The following is a 23,627-nucleotide window of genomic DNA, read 5'->3' as shown; positions in this document are numbered from 1 at the left end:
GTTCAAGTGAAACCCTGAGGTGCAATTTAACTAACTGTAAAAAGCTCTCCCAACCATCATTGACCTCTAGGTATATGAGTACTTGCATTACTATCATAAGAATAAGCATTTCCATAATAATATCCTCTGCTGGCTTGAGATGTTTTGGGAGGTCTACAATACGTAAATGCACAACTTTTCTGCAAGACCAACATGAAACTAGCAGCAGCAAGGGAAGTGAAATTGTAAGGTCTAGCCAAGTTGTCTTAACTAGTCTATCTCTGTGCTTTGAAATTCAGCAAATTTGCAGTGTTCTAAAGATTTCTTAGTCTCCCTTACACTTCAGCTGTATAAGGAAATCAGCTGCGTACACAGCTGCAGTGGGATTGTTCATGTAGTTGGGTTGGAATCACCCAAAAAGGAACAAACCACACAACTCGTTTCTTCTACAGTCTCTGCAGCATGGAGAATCCAGAGGTTCTTAGGGCTCAGGAGAGGTGCTGATCTCACCTGGTGAGGGGGGATTTGAGGCCTAGAAAAAGATGGGCAGCTTCCTAGGGAAGGAAATATATTCCCAGGCTTGGTCCTCCTAAAATCGCAGTTTATATTATTCTTTGTAAAGTGATTAACACTAAACAGAAGGCAGCCAGAAAAACCTTGGCAACTGTCCCTCTAGCATTTTCCCCATTTTAACCACAAAGAAGGGAAATGACGTGACCTCTCCTTTCTCTTTCTCTTCTTTTTGTATTCTGTTCTCAAAAGCTTTCAGTCAGCTGAAGTATGTTGACCCTTCATAATTTTTAGATATATAGAGGAAAATACAGATCTGTTCTATCTGTATGCCAAAATGCAGTTGAAATTTAAATACAGGAGAACAAAAAAGCTATGGTCTGCTTAGTGAAAACCGCTATAAGGAGAGTAAGCTATCTTGTGAAGGGGAATTGCCACAGAATAAGGGGGTCAGTCCTGCTGTACATAACTGTATACATATATGTGTATATATATAGATGTATTGTACATATATGTTCAGGCAATGTTTGCATTCTATGTTGAAGTGGCTTGTATATCAGCAGCAACATAAGTCTCGCTGTTTGTGAGCCCATACTATAAACTAACCTATTTTAAGGATCACCTCTAGAAATGTTTCTGTAAATACATTTCAGGAAAAATATCTTCCTCTGGCCAAAACAAGACTGAGTTACCAGAGCTTACCCTCTTCAGTACAGTTGGCTGGGAGATGGCAGTTTCATTTCAAAACTGAAGAGATTTTGAAATTTATTTCCTTTCCACACCAAAAAACCAACAAAGCTTCCTGAGTGTTTTCTCAAAATGGAATTGCAATAAGATGTGAATTTAGATACTTTTCTCTCACTCATTTGAAATGAACAAAATCCAGCTAATCCTGGACCTAAGAAATTTTCCTCTCTAGAGCCTTGCTATAATTCACCTGTCTTGGAAAACAGTCTGGCTCTGACAAAAATGAGTAGTTTGATGGAAATACAGTCAGCTGAAAATTTTCCTACCACCTCTAGTATGGGTCTCAGCAGTGCTGTCAAAGAAAGCTGTACAAATAAATGACATTTCAGTAATCAAGCTTAAATCAGACTTTTTTCCCCTGAAATTTTATTTGGATTAAACAACTGTTTAATTTAATTTCAAATATAATGCCCCCTCTTGCTTCTGTGAATTACCCTCCTGAAAAAGTAAAACCAAACTTACATAAAAATTGAATTAGATTTTAAATAAAAAAGGTTTCCTTTTTTTCCCCCAGACAAGACTGTTTTATGAATGTGGCCCCAGACAGAATTTCTCTGTGAATGAAGTATATGTCAAAAAATGTCCAGTGCTGTCTTGCAGAGATAATGCATAAAGGGGAAGAAGCAGTGCATGCTTGTGCAGGTAGAGTTTTGTTTACATGAAATCCCTTTTCATCAAGCTCCGATATTTCCACTCATGTTATGTCTTAGTTGATATTTTACTTGTATTCTTATTATCTTCACCAAGCCAAACATCTTCTTCGATAAGTCATCTGAATTTACAAATGGCTTCTGCAGCAATGTGGAGTTTAGACTTTGAGTTAGCGAGGTTCTAGTGGAGAATGGAAAATTTCGTAATATGAGCAAATGAGGAAAAAAACACTTGAGGAAACAGAAAACTTACGGAACATCTGCAGGGTAGCTATCTTGACTCTCTGCAGAGAATCATCTAGAACAGTCTCCTTGCAAAAGGATCAGGTGCTCACATCTTTCATTTTTGAATATTCTTTCCTTAAGGGCAGGCACTGTGTCAGACATATTCGTGTCTATATGCTGGATACCCCACTACAGTTTTAGAGTCAGTAGCAACAAGTATTGCTCAGAAAGCTCTCAAGGCTGCCAAAGCAGAGCCAACACAAAGAGATTTTTTCAGTTATATTCTAGCCTTGAGGCAGCAGCTTCTGAAAATGTCTTACTAAAAATGGCATAAGAAATAATACACATAATCAAGGGTAGTTGTACCAAAGGAAATGGAAGATTTTACAAGAGCTGAACAAAAATGTAGATGTATAAACAACATCTCTGGCTGCTGATTGCTGGAATGTCTTATGTGTATTACTTCTTTTTTTAATTTATTTTAATATAATATGGCTCTGCATACACTTCTTGGAAGTTCAGATTCAATACTGTCAAGCCAGAGCATATCTTGGAAACATACACCACTGGGGGTGGGAGTACAGATGTTCAGCATCATTCAGGATCCAGCCTGCAAACTCAGGTATTTGAACACCAGCACGTTTCACTGTTGTGCTTCAACAGGTGGTTCTCCACTCAGTGCAGCACTATTTAAATCTGCTTGCTATTTCAGGCTCAGGCAGCAGTTCAGACTGTCCAAGTTCGTTCTTTCTTTTGTGTCTGGAAGGGTGCTTGCATGCAGCTTCTGATCAGACCACAGAAGGTATTTTAACATGCTTGTCTGTCCTGGTTTCAGCTGGGATAGAGTTAACTAGTAGCTGGTATGGTGCTATGTTTTGAGTTCAGTATGCGAAGAATGTTGATAATGCTGATGTTTTCAGTTGTTGCTCAGTAGTGTTTAGACTAGAGTCAAGGATTTTTCAGCTTCTCATGCCCAGCCAGCGAGAAAGCTGAAGGGGCACAAGAAGTTGGCACAGGACACAGCCAGGGCACCGGACCCAAACTGGCCAACGGTGTATTCCATACCAGATGACATCATGCCCAGTATATAAACTGGGGGGAGTGGGGGAGGGGAATCGCCGCTGGGGAACTGGCTGGGGGTCGGTTGGCAGGTGGTGAGCAATTGCCCTGCGCATCATTTGTACATTCCAATCTTTTTATTACTACTGTTGTCATTTTATTAGTGTTATCATTATCATTATTAGTTTCTTCTTTTGTGTTCTATTAAACCGTTCTTATCTCAACCCAGGAGTTTTACTTCTTTTTCCCGATTTTCTCCCCCATCCCACTGGATGGGGGGGAGTGAGTGAGCGGCTGCGTGGTGCTTAGTTGCTGGCTGGGGTTAAACCACGACATTGTCTTAACACAAAGATGCTTTATTAATTCTTTAGCTCCCTTAGGTATTCTTATGATGTTCAAAATTTTGAGCAAATGATGGTCTTCTCCCGATAAAATACCTACTTTCAGACTGAGATCAGATGGGGATTAGTCAGGCCAAGAGGAATTTGCATTAAAAAGTTGCCACTAATTAAAAACATTGAGGATTAGATTAAATCTGGAAAGCAACTTTTACAAAATTGAGAGCTACTTTTTTTCTGATATTGAGGATAAAATCCAGTCCCCTGCTCACAGTTCACACATTGCCCTCTGGAGCAAACAGAGGTTTGAGAGCTCTGGTTCTCCTCTTTTTCCTGCTTCTTCATATCCCTTGCTCCCAAGGTGATTTGTAGGTGTCGCAAGTGAGCAGATCTGTGTGCCTGCCGGTGACTCCCACCCAGCTGACGGAATTCTTGGTTGTCTTGTTAGGCAGTTTTCGATTGTATTGGGTGTGTGTGGCAAGGTTTTGGTAGCGGGGTGGGGGTTATAGGGGTGGCTTCAGTGAGAAGCTGCTGGAAGCTTCCCTATGTCTGACAGAGCCAATACCAGCCGGCTCTAAGATGGACCCACTACCGGCCAAGGCTGAGCCCATCAGCGATAGTGGTAGTGCCTCTGGGATAACATATTTAAGAAGGCAAAAAAGTTGCAGGAGACACGGAAACGGCAGCCGGAGAGGAGAGTGAAAACATGTAAGAGAATCAACCCTGCAGCCCCCCAGGTCAGTGAAGAAGGAGGAGGAGGAGGTGCTCCAGGTGCCGGAGCAGAGATTCCCCTGCAGCCCGTGGGGAAGACCATGGTGAGGCAGGCTGTCCCCCTGCAGCCCATGGAGGTCCATGGTGGAGCAGATCTCCACCTGCAGCCCGGGGAGGAGCCCACACCGGAGCAGGTGGGTGCCCGAAGGAGGCTGTGACCCTGTGGGAAGCCTGCGCTGGAGCAGGCTCCTGGCAGGACCTGTGGATCTGTGGAGAGAGGAGCCCACGCTGGAGCAGGTTTTCTGGCAGGACTTGTGACCCTGCAGGGGCACCCACGCTGGAGCAGTCTGGGCCTGAAGGACTGCAGCCCATGGGAGGGACCCATGCTGGAGCAGTTCATGAAGAACTGCAGCCTGTGGGAAGGATTCACACCTTGGAGAAGTTTGTGGAGAACTACCTCCTGTGGGAGGGACCCCACGCTGGAGCAGGGGAAGAGTGTGATGAGTTTTGCCCCTGAGGAGGATGAAGCGGCAGAGACAATGTGTGATGAACTGACCGTAAACCCTATTCCCCGTCCCCCTGCACCACTGTGGGAGGGTAGGTAGAGAATCCGGGAGTGAAGTTGTGCCCGGGAAGAAGGGAGGAGTGGAGGAAAGGTGTTTTGAGATTTGGTTTTGTTTCTCATTACCCTACTCTGGTTGATTTGTAAAAAATTGAGTTAATTTTCCCAAGCTGAGTCTGGTTTTGCCCGTGATGGTAATTGGTGAGTGATCTCTCTTGTCCTTATTTGGACCCACGAGCCCTTTGTTGTATTTTTCTCTCCCCTGTCCAGCTGAGGAGGGGGGAGTGATAGAACAGCTTTGGTGGGCACCTGGCACTCAGCCAGGGTCAACCCCCCACATCAATCAATAATTTTTGCACTCCAAGATCAATGCAAAGGGCCTTTGTTAGGGCCAAGGAGTCGAGCGGCTATTGGCTCATTGCTCACTACTGGACCAAGTCCCATTTCATACACCAGGGAGGAAATGCAGACCCATAGTTTGTTCTTTACCATGGTGTGCTTCCTTTCTAATGAACTCTTTTGGTTATTTGGGAGTAAGATGAATGAAGAAAAAACCTTCCCAATCTCTGCATCTGAGACACAGAGAGGACTCAAATTATCTCAGGTGACTAGGGAATATGTACAGTGATTCATAAACAATGACGAGATAAAGTCAGGAAGAGAAAACAACACTCAATAGCTACTTTGGGCCAATGCTGGATGGCTTTGGCATTAGACTCCTGTGTCTAGCCAGCTGAATTCTGCAAAACTGCTCTATAAAGAAACTTTTCTTAAGCAGTGCTTGTTATTTCTGTTACCTAATTTGCACATTCAGCATCATGCTGTAGCTGTTATGGAGCAGGTCCTGTATTTCTGCAAATGGCAGCCAGCTGCCTTTCAACTCTGCAAATTTCTTTGCAGCTTATTTATAAACCATTTGAAGGCTGACCTAATGCTCACTTAGCACAAAATAAACCCTGGAAACATGTGGTGGCATAAAGCTGCCAAGTCAAACACTTACTGCATTTTTGTAGAAGAAATACAGCACCATGTTGGCGAGTCGGGAATAACACCAGTGGCCATGAACAAGCAAAAGCTTCTCCAAATGCCGGAACCTTGGGATTGCAAAGTCACTTGCCATCACCGCCTTTAATGAAAGAAAAGTTGGAATCATTATTGTAAAGTGTCACTTTCAACACCAACAGTGAATCTAGTCATCTTGTCAACTCATACAGTCAATGGAAATTGTACCGATGAAGAATGAAATCCATTACAGTGAATCTGAAATGCAACTATTGCTGCACTGATTTGGAATACCAGTGAGCAAACCCAGCAGCTTGGCAGAACATGCAAAGTGACCCAGTCCTCACCCAAAGGAGATTACAGTCTGTGTTCCAGGTGGTGACAAGCAGCAGCAAAAAGTGAGAGGTGGGAGAATGGCTGGCAATTGCAGTTGCATGAGCATGAAGGCTCAGGGCCTGCGTGTGAACATCTTGGTGGCTGTAACATCTTTCTCTGTAAAAACTACAGGGTACTTACAGGGCAAAATGAATTTCCAGAGAATAAATAAGAAAAGCACAATTAAGTGGTTGCATCATAATTACTGGACTTTGAAAGGCAAAACAATGAAAATATTAGTTTTAATTACATTTGCAATCCTGGCTTATAAAGTTTACTGAGCTGCCTGAGATATCAGTATTTTGAGGGATTTTTAAAAACGCGTGTTTCCGAAAACTGCCTATGAAAATATCACACTAGATGAGACTCCTCTGGGACTGTGCAGACTGACAAATCACCCAGTTTCTCTCTACTTCTGACTAAAATTCAGGGTACTGTACATCTAGATGAGACCTTCTTGTAAATGATGGTGTTATCACAGTTGTTTCAGGGTTTTCCTTATTCTTAGGATCACACTAAGATTTCATTTAATATTATTTTACATTTCCTTTTCTATTTTGGTATCAACTTTCTTCTCACAGTTCAGCAAAAACATGAGGAAAGGTAAAAACCTCCAAAGGAGCATTGTCTTCTTTACACTCTGCAGGGTGTACTTTGGCTGTATTTTAAAATGAAAGACATCTTTCCTTTTAATTTTTCATAATTCCCTTTCTTGGTAAATCATCAAAAGGGCTCAATTTTCCCAAGTAAGTGCTTGTAGAAGCTATTAAAATAAACTCTAAAACAGTATGCAAGAGAAGGTGTAATAATGTAATTTAAGCAGTAGATGTATATAAGCACTGGGATATTTTTTAATATGTTGACACATCCTGGGATTTCTCAGGCACTGAGATATACTTGTTATAACCTCCCTGCACAGGATAGTCTGACTTGTCTTGCAGACATACAGCTACCTTGCAGTTTGAGGGGAACAGGGCTGTGTTATGTCTGCTTTCTTGTCCTCCACCCCATCTCAGACTATTCCAACGTTAAAACAAAACGGTGAGCTTCTTTTCATTTGTGCTTCTAACATAGTACTTCACAACACATTGTGATAAGTGTAGGGTTGGGGTTTTTTTTATTCCATTTTGATTACAGTGAGGAACACAGCAAGGAAGATAGTGTTATCCAATTACATTTGCATGTTTATTTCACCTCAAAATATCCCCTTGATTTTCACATTTTTATTTTTTTCCTCCAGCTTTTTCACAGGAAAAAGTGATTCATGCTCCACATGCTTCCACAGAATGTGGAAAGAAAATAAATCAGAAAGTATTGCTGGTTTAGACATCTAAATGCTCAACGCCTTTTGAGTACCTGCATGTGTAAGATTCTGACAGTTGTTTACAGTAAAGAGACCTGCACAGTTCCTTAGGACCTTGCAGCAAAGGAAGGGATCTATAAACATCTTCCACTCTGTTGAACTTTTATTTAGAAAATACCAGGTAGTTTAATGGGTTAATGATCAAATAGGTTTCAGATTTGAATACACCTGCAAAAGCCAGGGGCATTTGAGGACTGGTTATTGGAAGTGTATGAGCTCAACTGAAAGTGACATAATTGGGAGAGGAGTAAAAAAAGTGCTATGAGCACTATATGCCTGCATTAGGAAAAAGAGTGATCTGAATTAATACATAGATGATAGGAGCTGGTAAGTTCATAGGAGATGGTAAGACCTAAGGAGTTTGGGGCAGACTTTTTTGAACTGATAGGCTTGGAGGGGACCCCACAAAAACAGTCTCCTCTGGGCTTGAGCCTGGACTGCCTGCAGAGTGATAGTGCAGAAGTTATGCAAAGCTCTTGGAGCCTGGTGAAGGCTGTGGAACAACAAATACACTTGGTATCAGCTTAATGCAAGACTTTCTTTTCTCCTGCCCTGTCCGGCCATGAAAGTCACACTTCTAGGGTCTATGGCTGGGATGCCATATGCACAATAAATATCTGAATATTTTTGTGGTAGCTTCTTTCCAGTCTAATTTACAGCTGCTAACAGTTTGGAGAAGCATTTTTAACGGATTGCAGGCCTGCAATCTGTCTGTTTGAAGAGCACCGATGGACATCCATTTGCCCTGGAGATTACTTTGACTGAACCCACTGGATGATTACAAGAAGGAGAACAAGTGTAATAGTTCTGCTGGGTCAGGCTGAAGCCCATCTTCCCTAGTATCCTGCCTCCAACAATGGCCAAGAGAGCATGCCTTCAGAACAGTATATGAATAAATAAGAAAAAAATCTACTGACTTTTCTCCAGAGTACTGTCCTAGCTTCTGGTGATGTGCATGTCAGAACATGCACAAAGTTGACATCTGATTTCATAGCTCAGTTAAATTTTTGTTTCATAAATTTGTGTGTTGACCCAAATAAATTACAGCATTCATGAAATCCCATGGAATAATACTCTATAACCAACTTGCACACTGTGTGAAGGAGGCCCTTCTTCCCTTTCAAGCAAAACATCCAGCCAGTGTTGCAAAAAATGCAAGTGGGTCAGAGAACCACACACCAGTAAGTAAGTTAAGGAGCATGCTCATCTACTCAGGTCCTCAGGATGGAAACACTTCCCATCTTCTCTGAAAAGCTCTTTGACATATACTCAGCTACTCTATTATCTCACACAATCAGTCTGCACCTACCCCAAATACAAGGTAGGTTATGAAAACGAGGTATCTTCCTCATTCTCTGTGTCTTACTGCTATGGCTGATGCTAACAATGCAACTGAACTGCACTAGCAGTAGAGTAATAGGTAATACAGTAGGTAATACATCCTATACATATACATCCTCTCTTCAGGGGATGGGAGAAGTTCCTCTCATACAGTCGTAAATACAGTGATGACAGGCTGAACACATCCAAAAGACTACAGGGCAAGTCCCCTTATCTTGCTGTTCCCTGTGGCGGGCAATGGGGAGAAAACCAAGGCTTGGAAGAGTGTGTAGAGAGCAAAGGGCTGCAATTTTCTCTTTCTTCACTGTTCTTCTGTCTGACTAGGCTGAGTGAGTGAGATGTGTGGGTGGCTGGGCTAGGGGTCACCACCACACCACGCAAATAAGCTGCATCAGCTGGATGGGCTTGTGCGGCTACCCCACAGGAGAAGTATACCCAAGCAATCCAGGAGAGAGGAGAATAAAAGCTAGAATAAGGCAAACCTTCATTTCCTAAATAATGCATATCTGAGCTTTTTTCATCCTTTAAACCAGTATTTAATAAATGACTTCTTAAAACATATTGCTTAGAGGGATCTGATAAGTTGAATTTTCTGAGAAGGTAGCGTGTTTAAACTCACCACAGATCTGAGAACAAACACAAGCTCAAACTCAAGTTGAAAGCATCCTTACAACACACAACTGGCACTCCTGAGCACAACTTGACACTTCTCCTTTATTTGTGTTGGCTATCCAAAGGCGGCTTGGTCAAGCTGACATATGGGAAATACCTATTTCACCCTTTCATGGGAGTGCTTTTCAGTGAACGAGCAACATTACCTGCATGCCTTCTTGACCAGAGATCCCCACACCAACATCTGCCACTTGGATCATGCTGACATCATTAGCACCATCACCTAAAGATGACAAGATACACTTTTATTGTCACTAGTAGTCCACGAACAGTTAGCTGCAGCAAAGCAAGGGAAAGCCCATTGTTACTGAGTGTTGGCTCAGTATAGTAAAGGAGATGTGTACTGAGTGTTGGGTGAGTATAGCAAGGGAGATGTGGGGTAGGAAAGGATCCATCTTTGAAATATAAGGTTCAAAGCTTGGCAAAGCTGCCAAGACATTCATATCTTTGTAGACTTTTTTTATCATGGAAAAGTAAAAATAAAACAAACCCCTCTTTCTTAAGAAAGACCCAAGATTCCAAGTATCTGGCCTGAAGTGCACAAACACTAAAACACTGGAAGGCTGAGAAAGAGCTTCCCCATACTTCTGCTTCCTGATTAACTCTCTGCCTGCAATCAGGTATGTCTAAGAATGAAATGTGCAAGGAGGTCTAAAGCCAAGGAGAATGTCTACAGAGTAAAAAATACAATAAAGTTAAAAAGCAGATGAATTCTTGACTCGGGTTGACCAGTCCGAGATCTTTAATACACCCATCATAGGCAGATTTAACTGGAATGGTTGCACAGTCACCATCCCTTGCTCTGCTTCCAGTCGTGATACCACAAATGATAGGTGCCATAGAAAGGATACAAGAACGGGACATGTATCTACTTCTTAACCTCTTAAATTGCACCGAGTGTGCTAGTAGAAAATGAAACTGTATTAGCTGATGACAATACACTTGGTTTTAAACTTCAGTGGCTATGGCATACATTCACATCTCACTCGTTTCCCTGCTGTTGGCACATATAAGAGTGCTATCTGCTTACCTGACAAAGCTGATGTTTTTGTGACTGCGCGACACAACCCCAAGTTAGCTCATGTTGATTAAAAGGGAGGATGTATACAGCTAGGCTTTTAAGGCAGAGCAGGAGCTTGAGTTCAACTCACAGACTTGAGATGCTCAGAAAGAATGAAAACACAAGCAGCCCAGGCTCCACTAGTGCTTTTAAGCATTCTGGATAATTCACACTAACTACCCATACGTTTTTGACAACATATGCAAACAATTATGTCCACAGTCAGTCAGCCAAAGATTCAGTAGGAAGAAGGCAGATTTGAGCTGATATAATATAGTGAGCATGAGCATTACTATAATCAGCACACATTTGGTGATGTGGACGTCACAGGAGTCTGGCAATTATTATATGTACTTAGGGTTTCTCATGGGGTATGTCCAACCCACATGTGTTGCTATGATTAACCAAGACAGGTAGATGAAAGTGTGTTTGTGACAAAATATGCTGCAATCATGTCTTGTAATGCAACGTGAGCCTAAGCTTGAGATAGGGAAAGAACAGCTGGTTGACTTTTCCTATGTAAAAACCATGCAAACATTGAAGAGGCTGCCACGTTTAAAACAGGGTGACTGACAAAATCTCCCCTTTGCCAACTAAGTGATTAGCTGGGAAGAAGTGAAAGCAGTGGCACAATGCCAGTCATAAACCCATTCTCTATACTGACGAGGCCAACTCATATCCGCTGTATGGCTGACTTGTGATGAAAAACGCAGAACCTTGAGTTTAAACATGATTGGATGAAACAACACCGAGCACAATGTTGTTCTGTGTAATACAGTGATTGGAAAATGGTGTTCTGCACAGCATCAGCTAGCCCAATTCTTCACAGCTGTGTTCGGACATGCCAAAACCTCATAGCACACCTGGGTCCTGATTACCTAACTTCTGTAGGAAGAAATCCCAAATACTGCTCCAGAGTTCTATCTTGATTTTGAGTAAATATGTTAGAGTAAATATGTTAGAGTTGTCCGACATTTTCAGGCAAAACTGGAAGGCTACTTGAGTTGTGAGGCAGCTGGAAGGGTCCCATTGCAAGTCAAAAAATCAAAATTCTCAAGGCACAGTATATATCAAAGCAGGCTAGTTTAAACTGAGATATTTACCTATTGCCAAGGTCATTGCTTTGAGTTTGTCTCTGACTAGTTTCACTACCATGCTCTTTTGGAGTGGGGTAGAACGACAACACAGTACTGAACGGCATCGCTTTGCTAGTGCAAGAAATTTATCTTCTAGTGTAGGTTCCAGGGCATAAGCTAGAGTCCTTCCATCAATCACTAGGCCCAAGCTGGAAAGCACAGGGGAGGAGGGTGGATAGAGAGGGGTGAACCCAACAATCATGTTTCCAGCAGCTTCGTCTATTGTGGTGTTTGAAAATTTAGACTCTACACATTGCAGACACTGTTCCAGCAAGACAGCACATGTCTCCTGAAAAAAAATTCAAAATAAATATGCTTGAGAGAAAAGAACATGTATTCAAACATTTGTGTTTGCTGTATACTTAGGCATAAGGAATATGGGGAATGTGTTACATTTGCTGCACTGTTAAAGTTTTAATTTCTAATAATCTTTTCTATTTGCTCTAAACACTTAATTCTTGCAGAGGATATGACAGCAATGAGGTCTCATAAGACTTAAAATCTAATTCCTCTTTAATACGCAGTATAGTATGCTAAACTAATTTCTTTTAGCTCCTTCTCAGAATAACAGTGCTGGGAAATGATATAATCAGTATCAGTACCAAGTTAAGTATGGTGATGAACACCATGTACACGCCTACAACTCAGATCAAATAGTTATGCATTGTTAAAGGCCAATTAAAGGTTATTTAAGCTGAATTCTCTCTCTAGCCATACTCAACTAAAAGATGTAATATATGAACTTTTAAAATGAAATGTCGTTGGTTTTACAGCAAAGTATGACAAAAAAGAAAGATCATGGAAAATCAATTTACCAGTTCAGTTGATACACTCAAGAACGGAAAATGCTGTTATCTTTTCTTCCTTTTTGAAAGAAATTGGAGCTGGATACTGCTGGCCTACCTCTCCTCTGCTGATCTGAAGTCCAATTTTATCAACCCATTAAAGGACTATAGCACTATCAGTCTGGTTCCTTGTATGTTAGACCGTATCAGTAAACTCTTTGTGACTGCTTGCAACAAGTTGAGCACAGGAAAGATCAGTAATTCAGAAGAATTAGAAAAGGTCTGTTAGGAAGCAAGGCATTACTTTAGAAGTGGTTTTCGGACTCTCAGTGTTAGCATCGAAATTTAAGTATTGCTTCTACCGCCAGAGAAAAAGCCACCTGAGAAAACATGAATGACTGTGTTATCTAAATACTACATTTCAGTGGTGTAAAATAAAGCACAAATTCTCAATAGGTAATCAATTGTTTTCTTCCTCAACACATGTTTAATAACAGGTTGCTTTTGGAGACCCACTAGTGTCAATAAGCAAAACTAGGGATGTTTTGAGAATGCATACCAAAGAAAGGCATTTATGCTGCTATGGCATATTTTCATTCATGGAGCCCACTACACACAGTTACATATCTTCAGTAAGTTTATGATACATGACACTATGACTTAGAAGCATGATTCACTGAAAAGTATTCAAAGACATGTCCTACCTGAATATTATGGAGGAAGCAGGAGAAGAAGAAACAAAAGAGAGGAAAAGGAAAAAAAAGCCATCAAACTTTTAATTGTACAAGTTGAAAATAAAGCAAAGCTAGTTCACAAGTAAACTTGTGTATTGGATCTGCTTACTGGTGATTCAGCATTCAAAGTGATGATTTCTTCATCATGATCTAGTAGCTTGCAGGCATATGCAATATTAACAGCTGTTTCTTGCTTGTCTCCAGTAAGAACCCAAATCTGCAACCCAGCTTTGCGCAGGTTTGCAATGGTTTCTGGAACACCATCCTGCAAACGGTCTTCAATGCCAGTTGCACCTAAACACATAGAAAAAGCAAAGTATTCCACATTAAATGAACACTTAGGGTTCACCTGAAATTGTAAGCTTGGATTTTTCAAAAAACCCCAGAAGTTTTATTGGGAATTAGCTAAACTACCAATGGTTGCAAGATTCGGGCAGCCTTTTTGGGGTATTGAAAAAGACGAGTGGAAAGTAGATGGGGTAAACATCTGCATCAACAGCCAACAACAAATCCAGAATTCAAAACTTCAACAGCAATCTGATGACACTTCTAGTCTCAGAAGTCCACAATGCTGATGTATCTTTGCTTATTGTCTCCCCTCTGTATCTTCACCGTTTCTTCTGAATCTTGCTAGAGAAGATATTGTTGCTTCTAGGAGATCGTTTCAGTTCTTAAGGGTCTTAACTGCCTTTCCTCAACTAGAAGATGTTGGGTCACTAGAGATTTCTCCCTTTTGAAGGGGAATGACAGCAGGACTGCAGCTTGGCAACAGCACATTAGGCTGCAGACATAAACCTTTTCCTTGCAGAAAGACACTGGTTGCCAAATGAGATATAGCAGAGAATAAATCATAAATCTGTTGGCCATGATCTGAAAGTAAAATGTGGCTTTTTCACGCTTTCAATGTATCTTTCTACCTCTTTATAGGAGACTGAGTATCTTTTCTATGCTTTCATAAATCAATAGAGAGAGACAAGATTTTCAAATACTGTAGCAAAAGCCACTCGGGACCAAGTTCAGTGTCACCACTGATACATCAGGGCTCCACTGAGTTTCAGAGAGGCTTCAATGTGAGGAAATGTGAGTCCTCACTACTAGAGAATGAGGAGGTGACATGCAAGTTACCTGAACAACAGGGAAAGCAAAGTAAACTTTCCTCAGTTATTTATTATTCCTATGGTTGTTCCTTGAAAAAAACATTTTAGCAATAGAAGTCCACCTGAAGTCTGAGTACCAGTCAAGTAGGTGGAAACACATTCTTAGGGCAATGTTAGGAAAGCTATTATTATCCAAAAAGTGTACAAAGGAAATTATATTCCTTTTCCAGACTCACTTTTTTATTCCCATAACCTAATCATAACTGATAACTGCAAGATACAAACCATGGCATGAGGTTCTTGGAGAACGACTGAATGGGTACTTTACTTCTGGCTAGAGCTCACTTATTTGTCCAGCAGTTCAATTTCACTTTTTTTTTTTTTTTCTCCCCCGGGAGTGCAGCCAGAGCCAACAGGCACAACCATGGTGGAATCTTCCTGATTAAAGTGGTCCAAATTAGTCACCTCATGCTCTCCTTTAAGTCAGAGGAGAGAAACAGACACTTCAAGGGCATCATTCATCTAATCCTAAAGTGGGTATCTAAGACAGACCAAATGAACTGCACTTTCTTTTTTTGTCTCTCCATTGGTTATATGGGGACCCTCAGAGATCTGTAGTAGATAAATCAGAAGCTGGGTGAGGTGGATCTCATCTCCCAGAGACAGGCACGTTGGCAGCTATTGAAGGTTGTTATCTCCAATAGTGTTATGGCTGTCCCAGTTTCTTTGCCAGAGAAAGCAGTTGGATGCTTGGAGTAATAGTGAATATATATACATTTTAGGATCTCAGTGCTTTCAGCATCTCAAGTCAGCAGAGGAAGAATATGACTTAGTTCTTGGAATACATTTTACGTACACTGATTTGAACTGCATCATTATGAAGTACTGCAATCTCCTTCCACAGAATACACAGGCCCTGAGTGCATGTGCTGAACCTGATGTATATGAGAGTGGATGCCTCTCACAAATGCAGTTTATGAGCTTTGCTTTATGGGTGTCTCTGGTGCCCCTGGACTCATGGAAGTCTCTGACATGTTGAAGTGGCACTAAGCTAATGAAATTCTGTAGCCAGTTTGGGCCAACTCCTCCTCCTATTTAGAGCAGCAGTTCCCATTTATGATATTGTGTCAAATTCATCCCTGGTATCACTCCACTCATTTCACTAGTGATAAAATGATGGCAGGAGCAAGGAAGACAGGGTATATCTGTTATGTTAATTATATCCCATTCCGTTGTGGTGCTGCACGTGACAGCCATGACAAAGTCCAAAAGAAGCCAATTTCTGTACTGTCAGAAACCATTTAAGGGAAAGAACGGATTTCATTGCCAAGCTTTCAGAATTTTTAATACATTTTAATTTCATGTCCAGCTCTCATTTCATTACCTAGCAGATGCAGATTCTTCTCTATCCGCAGTGCTGACTGAAACAGAAGTTCTTCACGATTTTCAATAGAGGATTCTGCCTCTAAATGACTTTTTAACCAACAGGCATACTCTTCCTTGCTGAGTACCTATTAAAAAGAGTATGTGAGGACACAGTCAACGTGATGCAGAGGCATTCATACTTTATTGAATAAAATGAAAAAGAAGTTATGAATCAAGAACAACAAATTAATAAATGCCTTCAGTAATCTTTGTTGAGACTCTCCTTAAAAGCGAACTAAGAGTTTGCATTTACTTACTCTTTTTGCAATACAGAGGGTCCGCAGCCCATCTACAGCATACAGATTAAGGTAATTCTGGGTTTTGCTTTGGATTTTTTTTTGATGTTTGCCCCGAGGGTCATCTAGATAAGAGTAAAAAAAGAAATTAGTGATTGAAAACTAACAGCAGCTGAATGGCCTCAGAGAATAAAAACTTGTCTACAGTACTCACTGTACCAACACTTTATAACTGATACTTTTAAAGAGCTGCTGATGTCTCCTGGGAAACTCAAGTAAAACATTCCATTTAGAAAAAAAAAATATCTTGTCTTTTTGTTCTATCTTTTCTGTCTTCTCTCTTCAAAAGTCATTATGAAAGTACATTAGAAAGACCTTCTTTTTTTTACTCCTTAAGTATTTGTTTGGCCTGAATGCTTTAAGAAATCATGATAATCTTCACAGCAAACAATAATGTCAGAAAGAGAAGCATGATTTCAAATACATTACTAACAAATGCTTCTTCACATCTCATCATGTGCAGAAAAAACAACACTTAAACATAGCACTTCATTTTCCCCCAAGGTTAATATCTCAGAAGAACCAGAAACAGTTCTCTGCTTCGTATGTCTAAGTGTATGAAGGTAATTCTGTTACTGCTGTACTGATACTACCTATTGGCCTGAGTCAATGCAAGAAGTTCTGGGTATGACTGTGATTTCATTTAGAAGACAATTTACACTTGTGAAGACCTCACAGCTAGTTTCTGCAGCAGCACAACTTCCACTTAGCTTTACTCTTCACTTAAAGCCATGTGTAAGAACTCAAAATCAGGACTGAGCATCTGTTCCTTTTCTCTTTTTAGCTGGGATTGGTTCAATGTGCTCACACTGTGTTCAGAAAGAGTAATGAATGTGATGGTAACACATTTTGTTCCGTCTCTTTACCTGAAATGATGTCTTCAAAAGTTAAAAACAGGTGACACGCATCTTTTTATCATCTAGGATCAAGACAGGTTCATGTACAATGTACTGTAGTAGCAATCTTAAATAATACGAATTGCAGGGTTAGTACTAAAGTAAATGTACAAGCTGGTAAGTTTTTAGATTGGAACCATTGAGCGAGAATGACCGGTACCTTATGGCAGGTTTTCCTATTCCCTGATGTTATATAATTTTTTTTTCTAAAGTCTGCATGTTTTTTTGGGAGTATAGAATAATTTCAGAATTATAATTTTGTAGTTGGAGCTGTTCCTTAATGCAATATTTGTGTTACTAGTACTTGCACAGTAACCAGTCAGAAAGTCAGGTGAACACCACTCATCACCAGAAGTCTGACCACCTGAAGAGACCTACTACGTATGATCTCAGTTCACCATTAGATGTGCTCACATCTCTCAACTGACCATACTGAGAAACTACAGGCACTATACCCTTATATTAAGCACTTAATACAGGTATCTAAATTAGATGACACAGATAGCTTACTGTTTATACTTTTTGCTGCCCATTTTCCCAGTGTGCATTTATACCCAATGTGATCTTGCTATGTGTGACCACGTATATACATGTCTATTTGTCTGTCTATAAACTCACAGAGCATTCAGCACTTTCATATTTGTACAGCAGCGCAGTGTCTAACCAGGTGTTCAGAGGCTCCAGCACAAACATGTATAAGTATTGATGTTGTAGGAAGGAAGGAGCTGGGAGCTTGGAATCCCAATATTCTGGTTTTTGTTCCTGTTATCTCAACCATGTATCAGCACATTTTACTCACTGTGTAGCTATTTTCTCACCTTTAAAGACTGTCCTATCCTCTCTAGGTCTGTAAAACTGGAAGTGTACAGACCCAGTTGTTCCTAAAGGAATCCATAAACACAGTGGTATTTCAAGCATTCCTTCATTTTAGTTCTATCTCTGATTAAGGTCATGTGGTCAATACTGGTAGGGATATTCTGGTGGGCCTGTCCACCTATCTATTAATGCTACCTATGCTATCGCTATAGATTTCCTCAAAGCATCAGTACAGATATGTTATTCCAGAAGAATATCCCTACAAATATTATTTGCAACTGGAAAGCCCCTTCTTACACTATAGCTTGTGGCTCCAACAAAAACACCATGAGGTTCCTTCAGAAGCTATTAAACCAGCTCACAACAAGATTCAGCTGCAACATGAAGTAGAAATGTGCATATACTAAACTGGCAACCTAACAGTTTCATTTAGCTTCCTTTCTATTTGTGCATAATAATCTTTTTGGCATATGTGACTTGGCTGTGTAATATAAGAAATTTTTTTCTGGGACAAATACTGCAGCAAACCTTCTTGTAGGCTTCTTGTATTAGGGAGTCAGCTTTTTTAACTTTAGAAGAATAAAGTAGGCAAGCACTCTTCCTAATTTATTGTTTTATATTACTATTCCAGAGAGAAGTGCCATAGTTCTTGCATATCCCCGGCAAAACTGTGTTATGGGAGTGGCTATTTGTCACCCACGGATTTCAAATGGTGCAAACTTGAATAGGTGCTTAAACACACCAAGAGTCATTCCTATCACTTTAAGTGTTGTTAATCACTTCAGATCTGTCTGAGTGCCACGGGCACTAATGCAGTGATCACAATGTTAAATGCTTACACCACCTTCAATGAACAAAGACAGTAATTCTCTACAAGTAGAGATGCGCACACCATTTTCCACATGAATTCTCAATTCCTGCGTGGAAAACTGTATCTCCCTCCTCCACCAGCACATCAATGAGAGCTAAACCCCTTCTAGCTCTTCATGTGCCTCATCAGTCTTGCCCTGAGATTCATCTTGTGCTCAGAAGTTAAAAGGAAGAAAGGAATCTCTTGCAGACAAAACGCAGTTGTGGAGATTCTTTTTAGCTGGGATGCAGTGTCTATGCTGAGCAGTGTGACCACGTGCACCATGGAAGTGAAAATCAGCAAATAAGTCTTCTCCAGAAGAATGATAGAATGCTAGTCGTGTTCTGCTTGCTTCACTTCCTTCCATAATCACAAGCTGCAGAAAGCCAGCCCAGTCATTGTTTTCTCAATGACTTATGTTCACAGTTCCTGTGTGAGTTGGTTATTGACTCAAACAGTGACTTTATTTATGAACATGGTGACTCTTGAGATAAAGTAAAAACAATACACTCTTGGGAATAATTTCAAGGCTTTTGGAAATATCTGTAAAGCTATCGGAAAACATCACATTTCACAGTCTCAACTAGATATACAGGCAGAACAAATTGAGTCAATTCAGAAACTTTTTAAGTTTTGAAGCTTATGGTGATTTCTGATTTTCTACAAGACACAACTGAAGGTACAACATAATACATTTGCTTCTGCCTCTTCCTCATGTCATATTCTAAAATGCTCTTCCTCTCAAACAAACAGGACATTTGTGTCTGATAAGACCCAGTCATGCAATGTGATGTTAGAGTTGGGAGATTAGGGACACAGTGTTGCCTTAGTCTTTCAGTCTAAGAGCACAAGTACCACAAAGTCTCAAGATGCACGCTTGACTGGTGTACAATTTACATGTCCCTGAGGCACTAAGATAAAAAAGAGCAAGCACTGGGATTAGCTGTCATGTCGATTCACTTATTGGTCAGTTCCTTGAAATGATAAATGCCTGAATTCTTGTAGTATTACATCTCTTCTCACAGTCATGTTCCACTATCACCAGAGAACAGGATGAAACCACCAACAGGTCCTGCAGTATAGATAATAGCCACAGCACAAAATTGCTGAGGCTCCCTCTACCTGGGGAATACCCCCCTGTAATGGGAAAAAGATGCCATTCCCTCAGGAACTGACAACATATCCACTGACATTAGGATACTGCAGGCAGATATCACGAATTCAGTTCCAGGAGTGAAGCTGCTCACGAGAAATGTCAAACTTTTTCAGACAGATCTGTTGAAAGGTACAGAATTACTGAAGCCAGCAGTGGCTTAGAGGGCTAGCTAGAAAACAAGGGAAACTGCTTATGAGGTTCTAGCGGCTGCACTTTACATTGCTTGCAAAAGCAAAATATACTAAAACTCATAGTTCAATTTGGGCTAAAAAAATTTTTAAAAAAAAGGCACAATTTCAAAGCCACTTTCAATTTGCCTGCCTGTAGAGATGGTGGAATGGCTGTATTTGTCCAGCTACAGAATTTGTTCACTGCCAGCGCCAATCCTCAGGAACTTCACTCCCCCTTCGCTGATATATACCACCTTTCGTAATGTTGCTGTTTGGTTTCTAACTGGCCTTGTTGGTTTTACCTAGGTGGGTCCTAGATCTGCCTGGAATTTGCCTGAAAATTCCTTGATCCGTTGAGTCTACTGTGAACAGACACAGCAGCTGCAAACATAGTCTGTTATATGGTGACAAAATATTTGAGACTTGGCATAAAATAACCTTTTTTTTTAATGCTCAGTTCTCATTCTGAGAACTCATTTCCAAACATCATTTTCTAGGTAGGTTATTAGAAATTCTCAGTACTACAAATTCTCTGTTAGTACTTCGGAGGGAAACAAGTTTCCACAGATGCTCTATATACCTTCTGTGATATCAGATCTTTACTAGAAAATTATTCATGAATACTTTGCTGTTAGTTAAGGACAAGTTGTTCTTAATTTTTTTGGCTCAGCTTTGATTTATATGGCTGTAAACAGAAAACTAATGCCTACATTTTTCTGTATTTCATTAAACTAAAATTACATAGTATAAGCCTTTCACAATTGTTTACTCCAACTAATGTCAAAGTAACCACAAAGTCAATGCATTAGTGAAACATGGGAAGTACCTCTAGCACTTTTGGGCTCTGTCCATTTATACTGGCATAACCTTTAAACACTGGATTAAATTCAGTGTCAAAAATATGGTAAATTAGATGCAAACTGATTCATGCAAACTGAAACCTGTGTGTCTCGTCTAACTTCTGAAAGCTTACAGGGTTCTTCCTGAATCCAACTGATTACAATTAGCAGCTATTTAAAGTTGTCCCTGTTCCATGAGACATCTGGGTGCTGGAGAAGTTCTCCATGCTTTTAGGGAAGTACCCCATGTTCACAGCTACATGTCTGTTCCCTGCTAGTCAACTACATATTTGAAGCCAAGTTTTCTTGTCTGAACAGCATCTTTCCTTCTTTTGCCACAACCTTTCTGTTTTGATGGCTGACCGATTCACAGTGGCCTTTAGTGTCATAGCCAAACCAACATAAATGCGTTGATTTATGCAAACGTGTTGCAGCAAAAGGACGTAAAAATTCACAAATGAAACAGAGAGGGGAGCTGCAATAGGAAGTACTTGGGTTTCATATAAAATACTCAAATAGCTAAGCACTGCGAGGCAGTTTTTCATGAAGAAATGTAAATTGCTTTGGCAGAGTTTCAAGAAATTCCTTCAAAATAAAGTTTGCTAGTAGAAGATCTTATACAGAAATTAATTTAACTCATTCTTGCAAGGTGAGGAACCAGTCATTTGTTATGGAAAATTTGCTATAATAACAAAAGTATTATAAAAGAAGAGAGACGACTGCCATTCTACCATTCCCTATATTCACAACAAAAGCAGAGAAGGCAATAAGATATGATGAGTTTTTCAGCAGTTAACCAGAACTGCCTCCCTCCCACCCCCAATCCCACAAAGGTAAGTAAGAGATGTACCTGAAGAGCAGGGTAGAAGAAGATCCATAATAACTGAATCTGCTCCTTTAGTGTAAACATTTATTTCATCTGTGAGAGGATGTCTGACGACTACCGACATCCTCTTCCTGACAGAATCAAAGCCCAATGTATGTAATACTTCAAAGCTTAATGTTCCCAGGTGAGGTAGCTCCACTGATACCTGGTCAGACAGCCTTCCAACCAGAGAACAGTTATATGCCCTTGCTGCATAGACGAGAGCAGCTTCATCTGGACTCTCCGCTTCATAACGGAGTTCGCCTTCCCCAGGTCCACTCCCCACAGCTGTTCGGCCTTGCTGGGTGCTGTAGCCATTGTTATTCATCTGCGCAGAGTATGTCAGCTTCTCTTCCAGTTTTAATAAAGTGCTATCTGTAGATGTAGATGAAAGCACACTTAAGCCAAATCTGTGCATTGATTTGCTTGTAGCTAGACTAGATGAACTGCTGCTGTTAGATCCAGAGGTCAAGCGACTTGGAGTGAATCTTCGTATGAAGTCTTCTATGGTTTTTACTGGAGATTTTAGTTCAAATCGATCTCTAACCTTGAGAAGTAAAAAACAAACCAATGAACAAAAACCAAAGAAAAGCTGTACAGGAATTCTGACACTGATATTCAGCCTAAGCAGCTCCAACTAAAGAGGAGTATTTCTTTGAGAACAAGAAATAATGGCATTTGTATTTTGAGAAAGGAAAGTAAATGGACAAAACTGACTCAACAGCAAAAAACTTAGCAGAACTTTAGAATTGTGCCTCTGTGTGAAAGCACGTATGTTTGTATTAAAAACATTTTTTCTTCTTTCACCTCCTCAGATATGACTAATGGATAGACTATCAAAGTTGCACCACCGCCAGTAGTGCATACTAAAACCTATCGTTAGTAGGAAACATTGGCATTCTTTGTGCATATTCAGTGAAGGTAGTAAAAGAAAGTTGATGGAAGAGCTTTCTATTGAGAATGTGGTATCAGAAAAGTTTTATGAGAATATGCCAATGTCAACAACATTCTCAATAGGAACATGTTGAAATAATTTCCGCTCTCTTCTCTTTCAGCATCAAAGCATTTTGCTTCAGTTTTATCACTCATCTCTGTTTACTTAAATCTTTTTACAGATACAGTGTTATTAATAGTAATAGCATACTCATAGTGATATATATTAAATTACTGTATAACAGTGTAGCATTCCTGAAACAGCAGAACTGAGCATTCTCCAAATGTTTCCCTGGCACAAAACCATGTCATTTTGCAGACTAGTTCACTTTTTATTCCAATCTGGAACAGAAACGACTCCCAGAATTTTCTCCAGAATGGAAATTCCAGCTGCTGGCTAGCTTTAATACTACATTCCATTATATTTTTGTCTTACAGATCATCTTGGGATTGCATTTTTGAAATTCTCATTCATCAATGACACTGGCTTAGGCCGATTTAAGCAGTAATGATCATTATTTCTTATAATGAGCTTAAGATGCATCTTTTACATAATTTGAAAGTTTTAAGCGATGCTTTTCAAGTATATTCTCATTTTGAACTTTTAAAAAATGTCTCAGCCTTTTCTTAATTTAATCCATATGTTCAAAATATCCACAGACAGCTTATATTCTTTTCTGGAAAGTTTTGCACATTTGCAAATTAGTTCCCACACATACACACATATTTACATTTATTAAATTGTCAATGAAAGCATATTTTACCTTGAAGGTAAGTGAAATAGTTGACATACTCCATTTAACTAATGGTTAACTAAACCCGCTCAGTCACACAGCGGTTCTAAGAGTTGTCTTATAACTAGTCTACTTGTTTCTCACTAGAACAGGAGGTTTTCATTTCTCCAATTTACAAGATAAATTAGCATCAATGCAAAAGGGGCTTAAACTCTGTTTTGCTGTTTCTTTAACCCACCTTCTGTCGGGGCTGATTTGGTGCAGTTACCACAACTGTATTACATATAGTCAAAGCGATGAA

General features: G+C 40.1%; 1 protein-coding gene across 1 annotated transcript in view; it reads right to left on the bottom strand.

Moving 5' to 3' along the window:
- LOC104835374 (probable phospholipid-transporting ATPase VA) overlaps positions 1 to 23,624 on the bottom strand; it is a gene marked incomplete at its 5' end in the record, with an annotated part of 33,948 nt that extends 10,324 nt beyond the window's left edge. Inside the window, 8 exons of the mRNA XM_010573323.1 lie at positions 5,782 to 5,907; positions 9,681 to 9,757; positions 11,698 to 12,019; positions 13,359 to 13,543; positions 15,731 to 15,857; positions 16,029 to 16,132; positions 21,645 to 22,206; positions 23,565 to 23,624. Of these exons, the coding sequence (XP_010571625.1) occupies positions 5,782 to 5,907; positions 9,681 to 9,757; positions 11,698 to 12,019; positions 13,359 to 13,543; positions 15,731 to 15,857; positions 16,029 to 16,132; positions 21,645 to 22,206; positions 23,565 to 23,624 (1,563 nt within the window). The remainder of the gene's footprint in view (positions 1 to 5,781; positions 5,908 to 9,680; positions 9,758 to 11,697; positions 12,020 to 13,358; positions 13,544 to 15,730; positions 15,858 to 16,028; positions 16,133 to 21,644; positions 22,207 to 23,564) is intronic.
- Positions 23,625 to 23,627: the final 3 nt, after the last annotated feature.

The sequence above is a fragment of the Haliaeetus leucocephalus genome, unplaced genomic scaffold, assembly GCF_000737465.1.
Source record: "Haliaeetus leucocephalus isolate CR32 unplaced genomic scaffold, Haliaeetus_leucocephalus-4.0 Scaffold377, whole genome shotgun sequence".
NCBI lineage: Eukaryota > Metazoa > Chordata > Aves > Accipitriformes > Accipitridae > Haliaeetus > Haliaeetus leucocephalus.
Note: the sequence above shows the minus strand (reverse complement) of the source record. Positions and strands in the feature narration are given on the sequence as shown.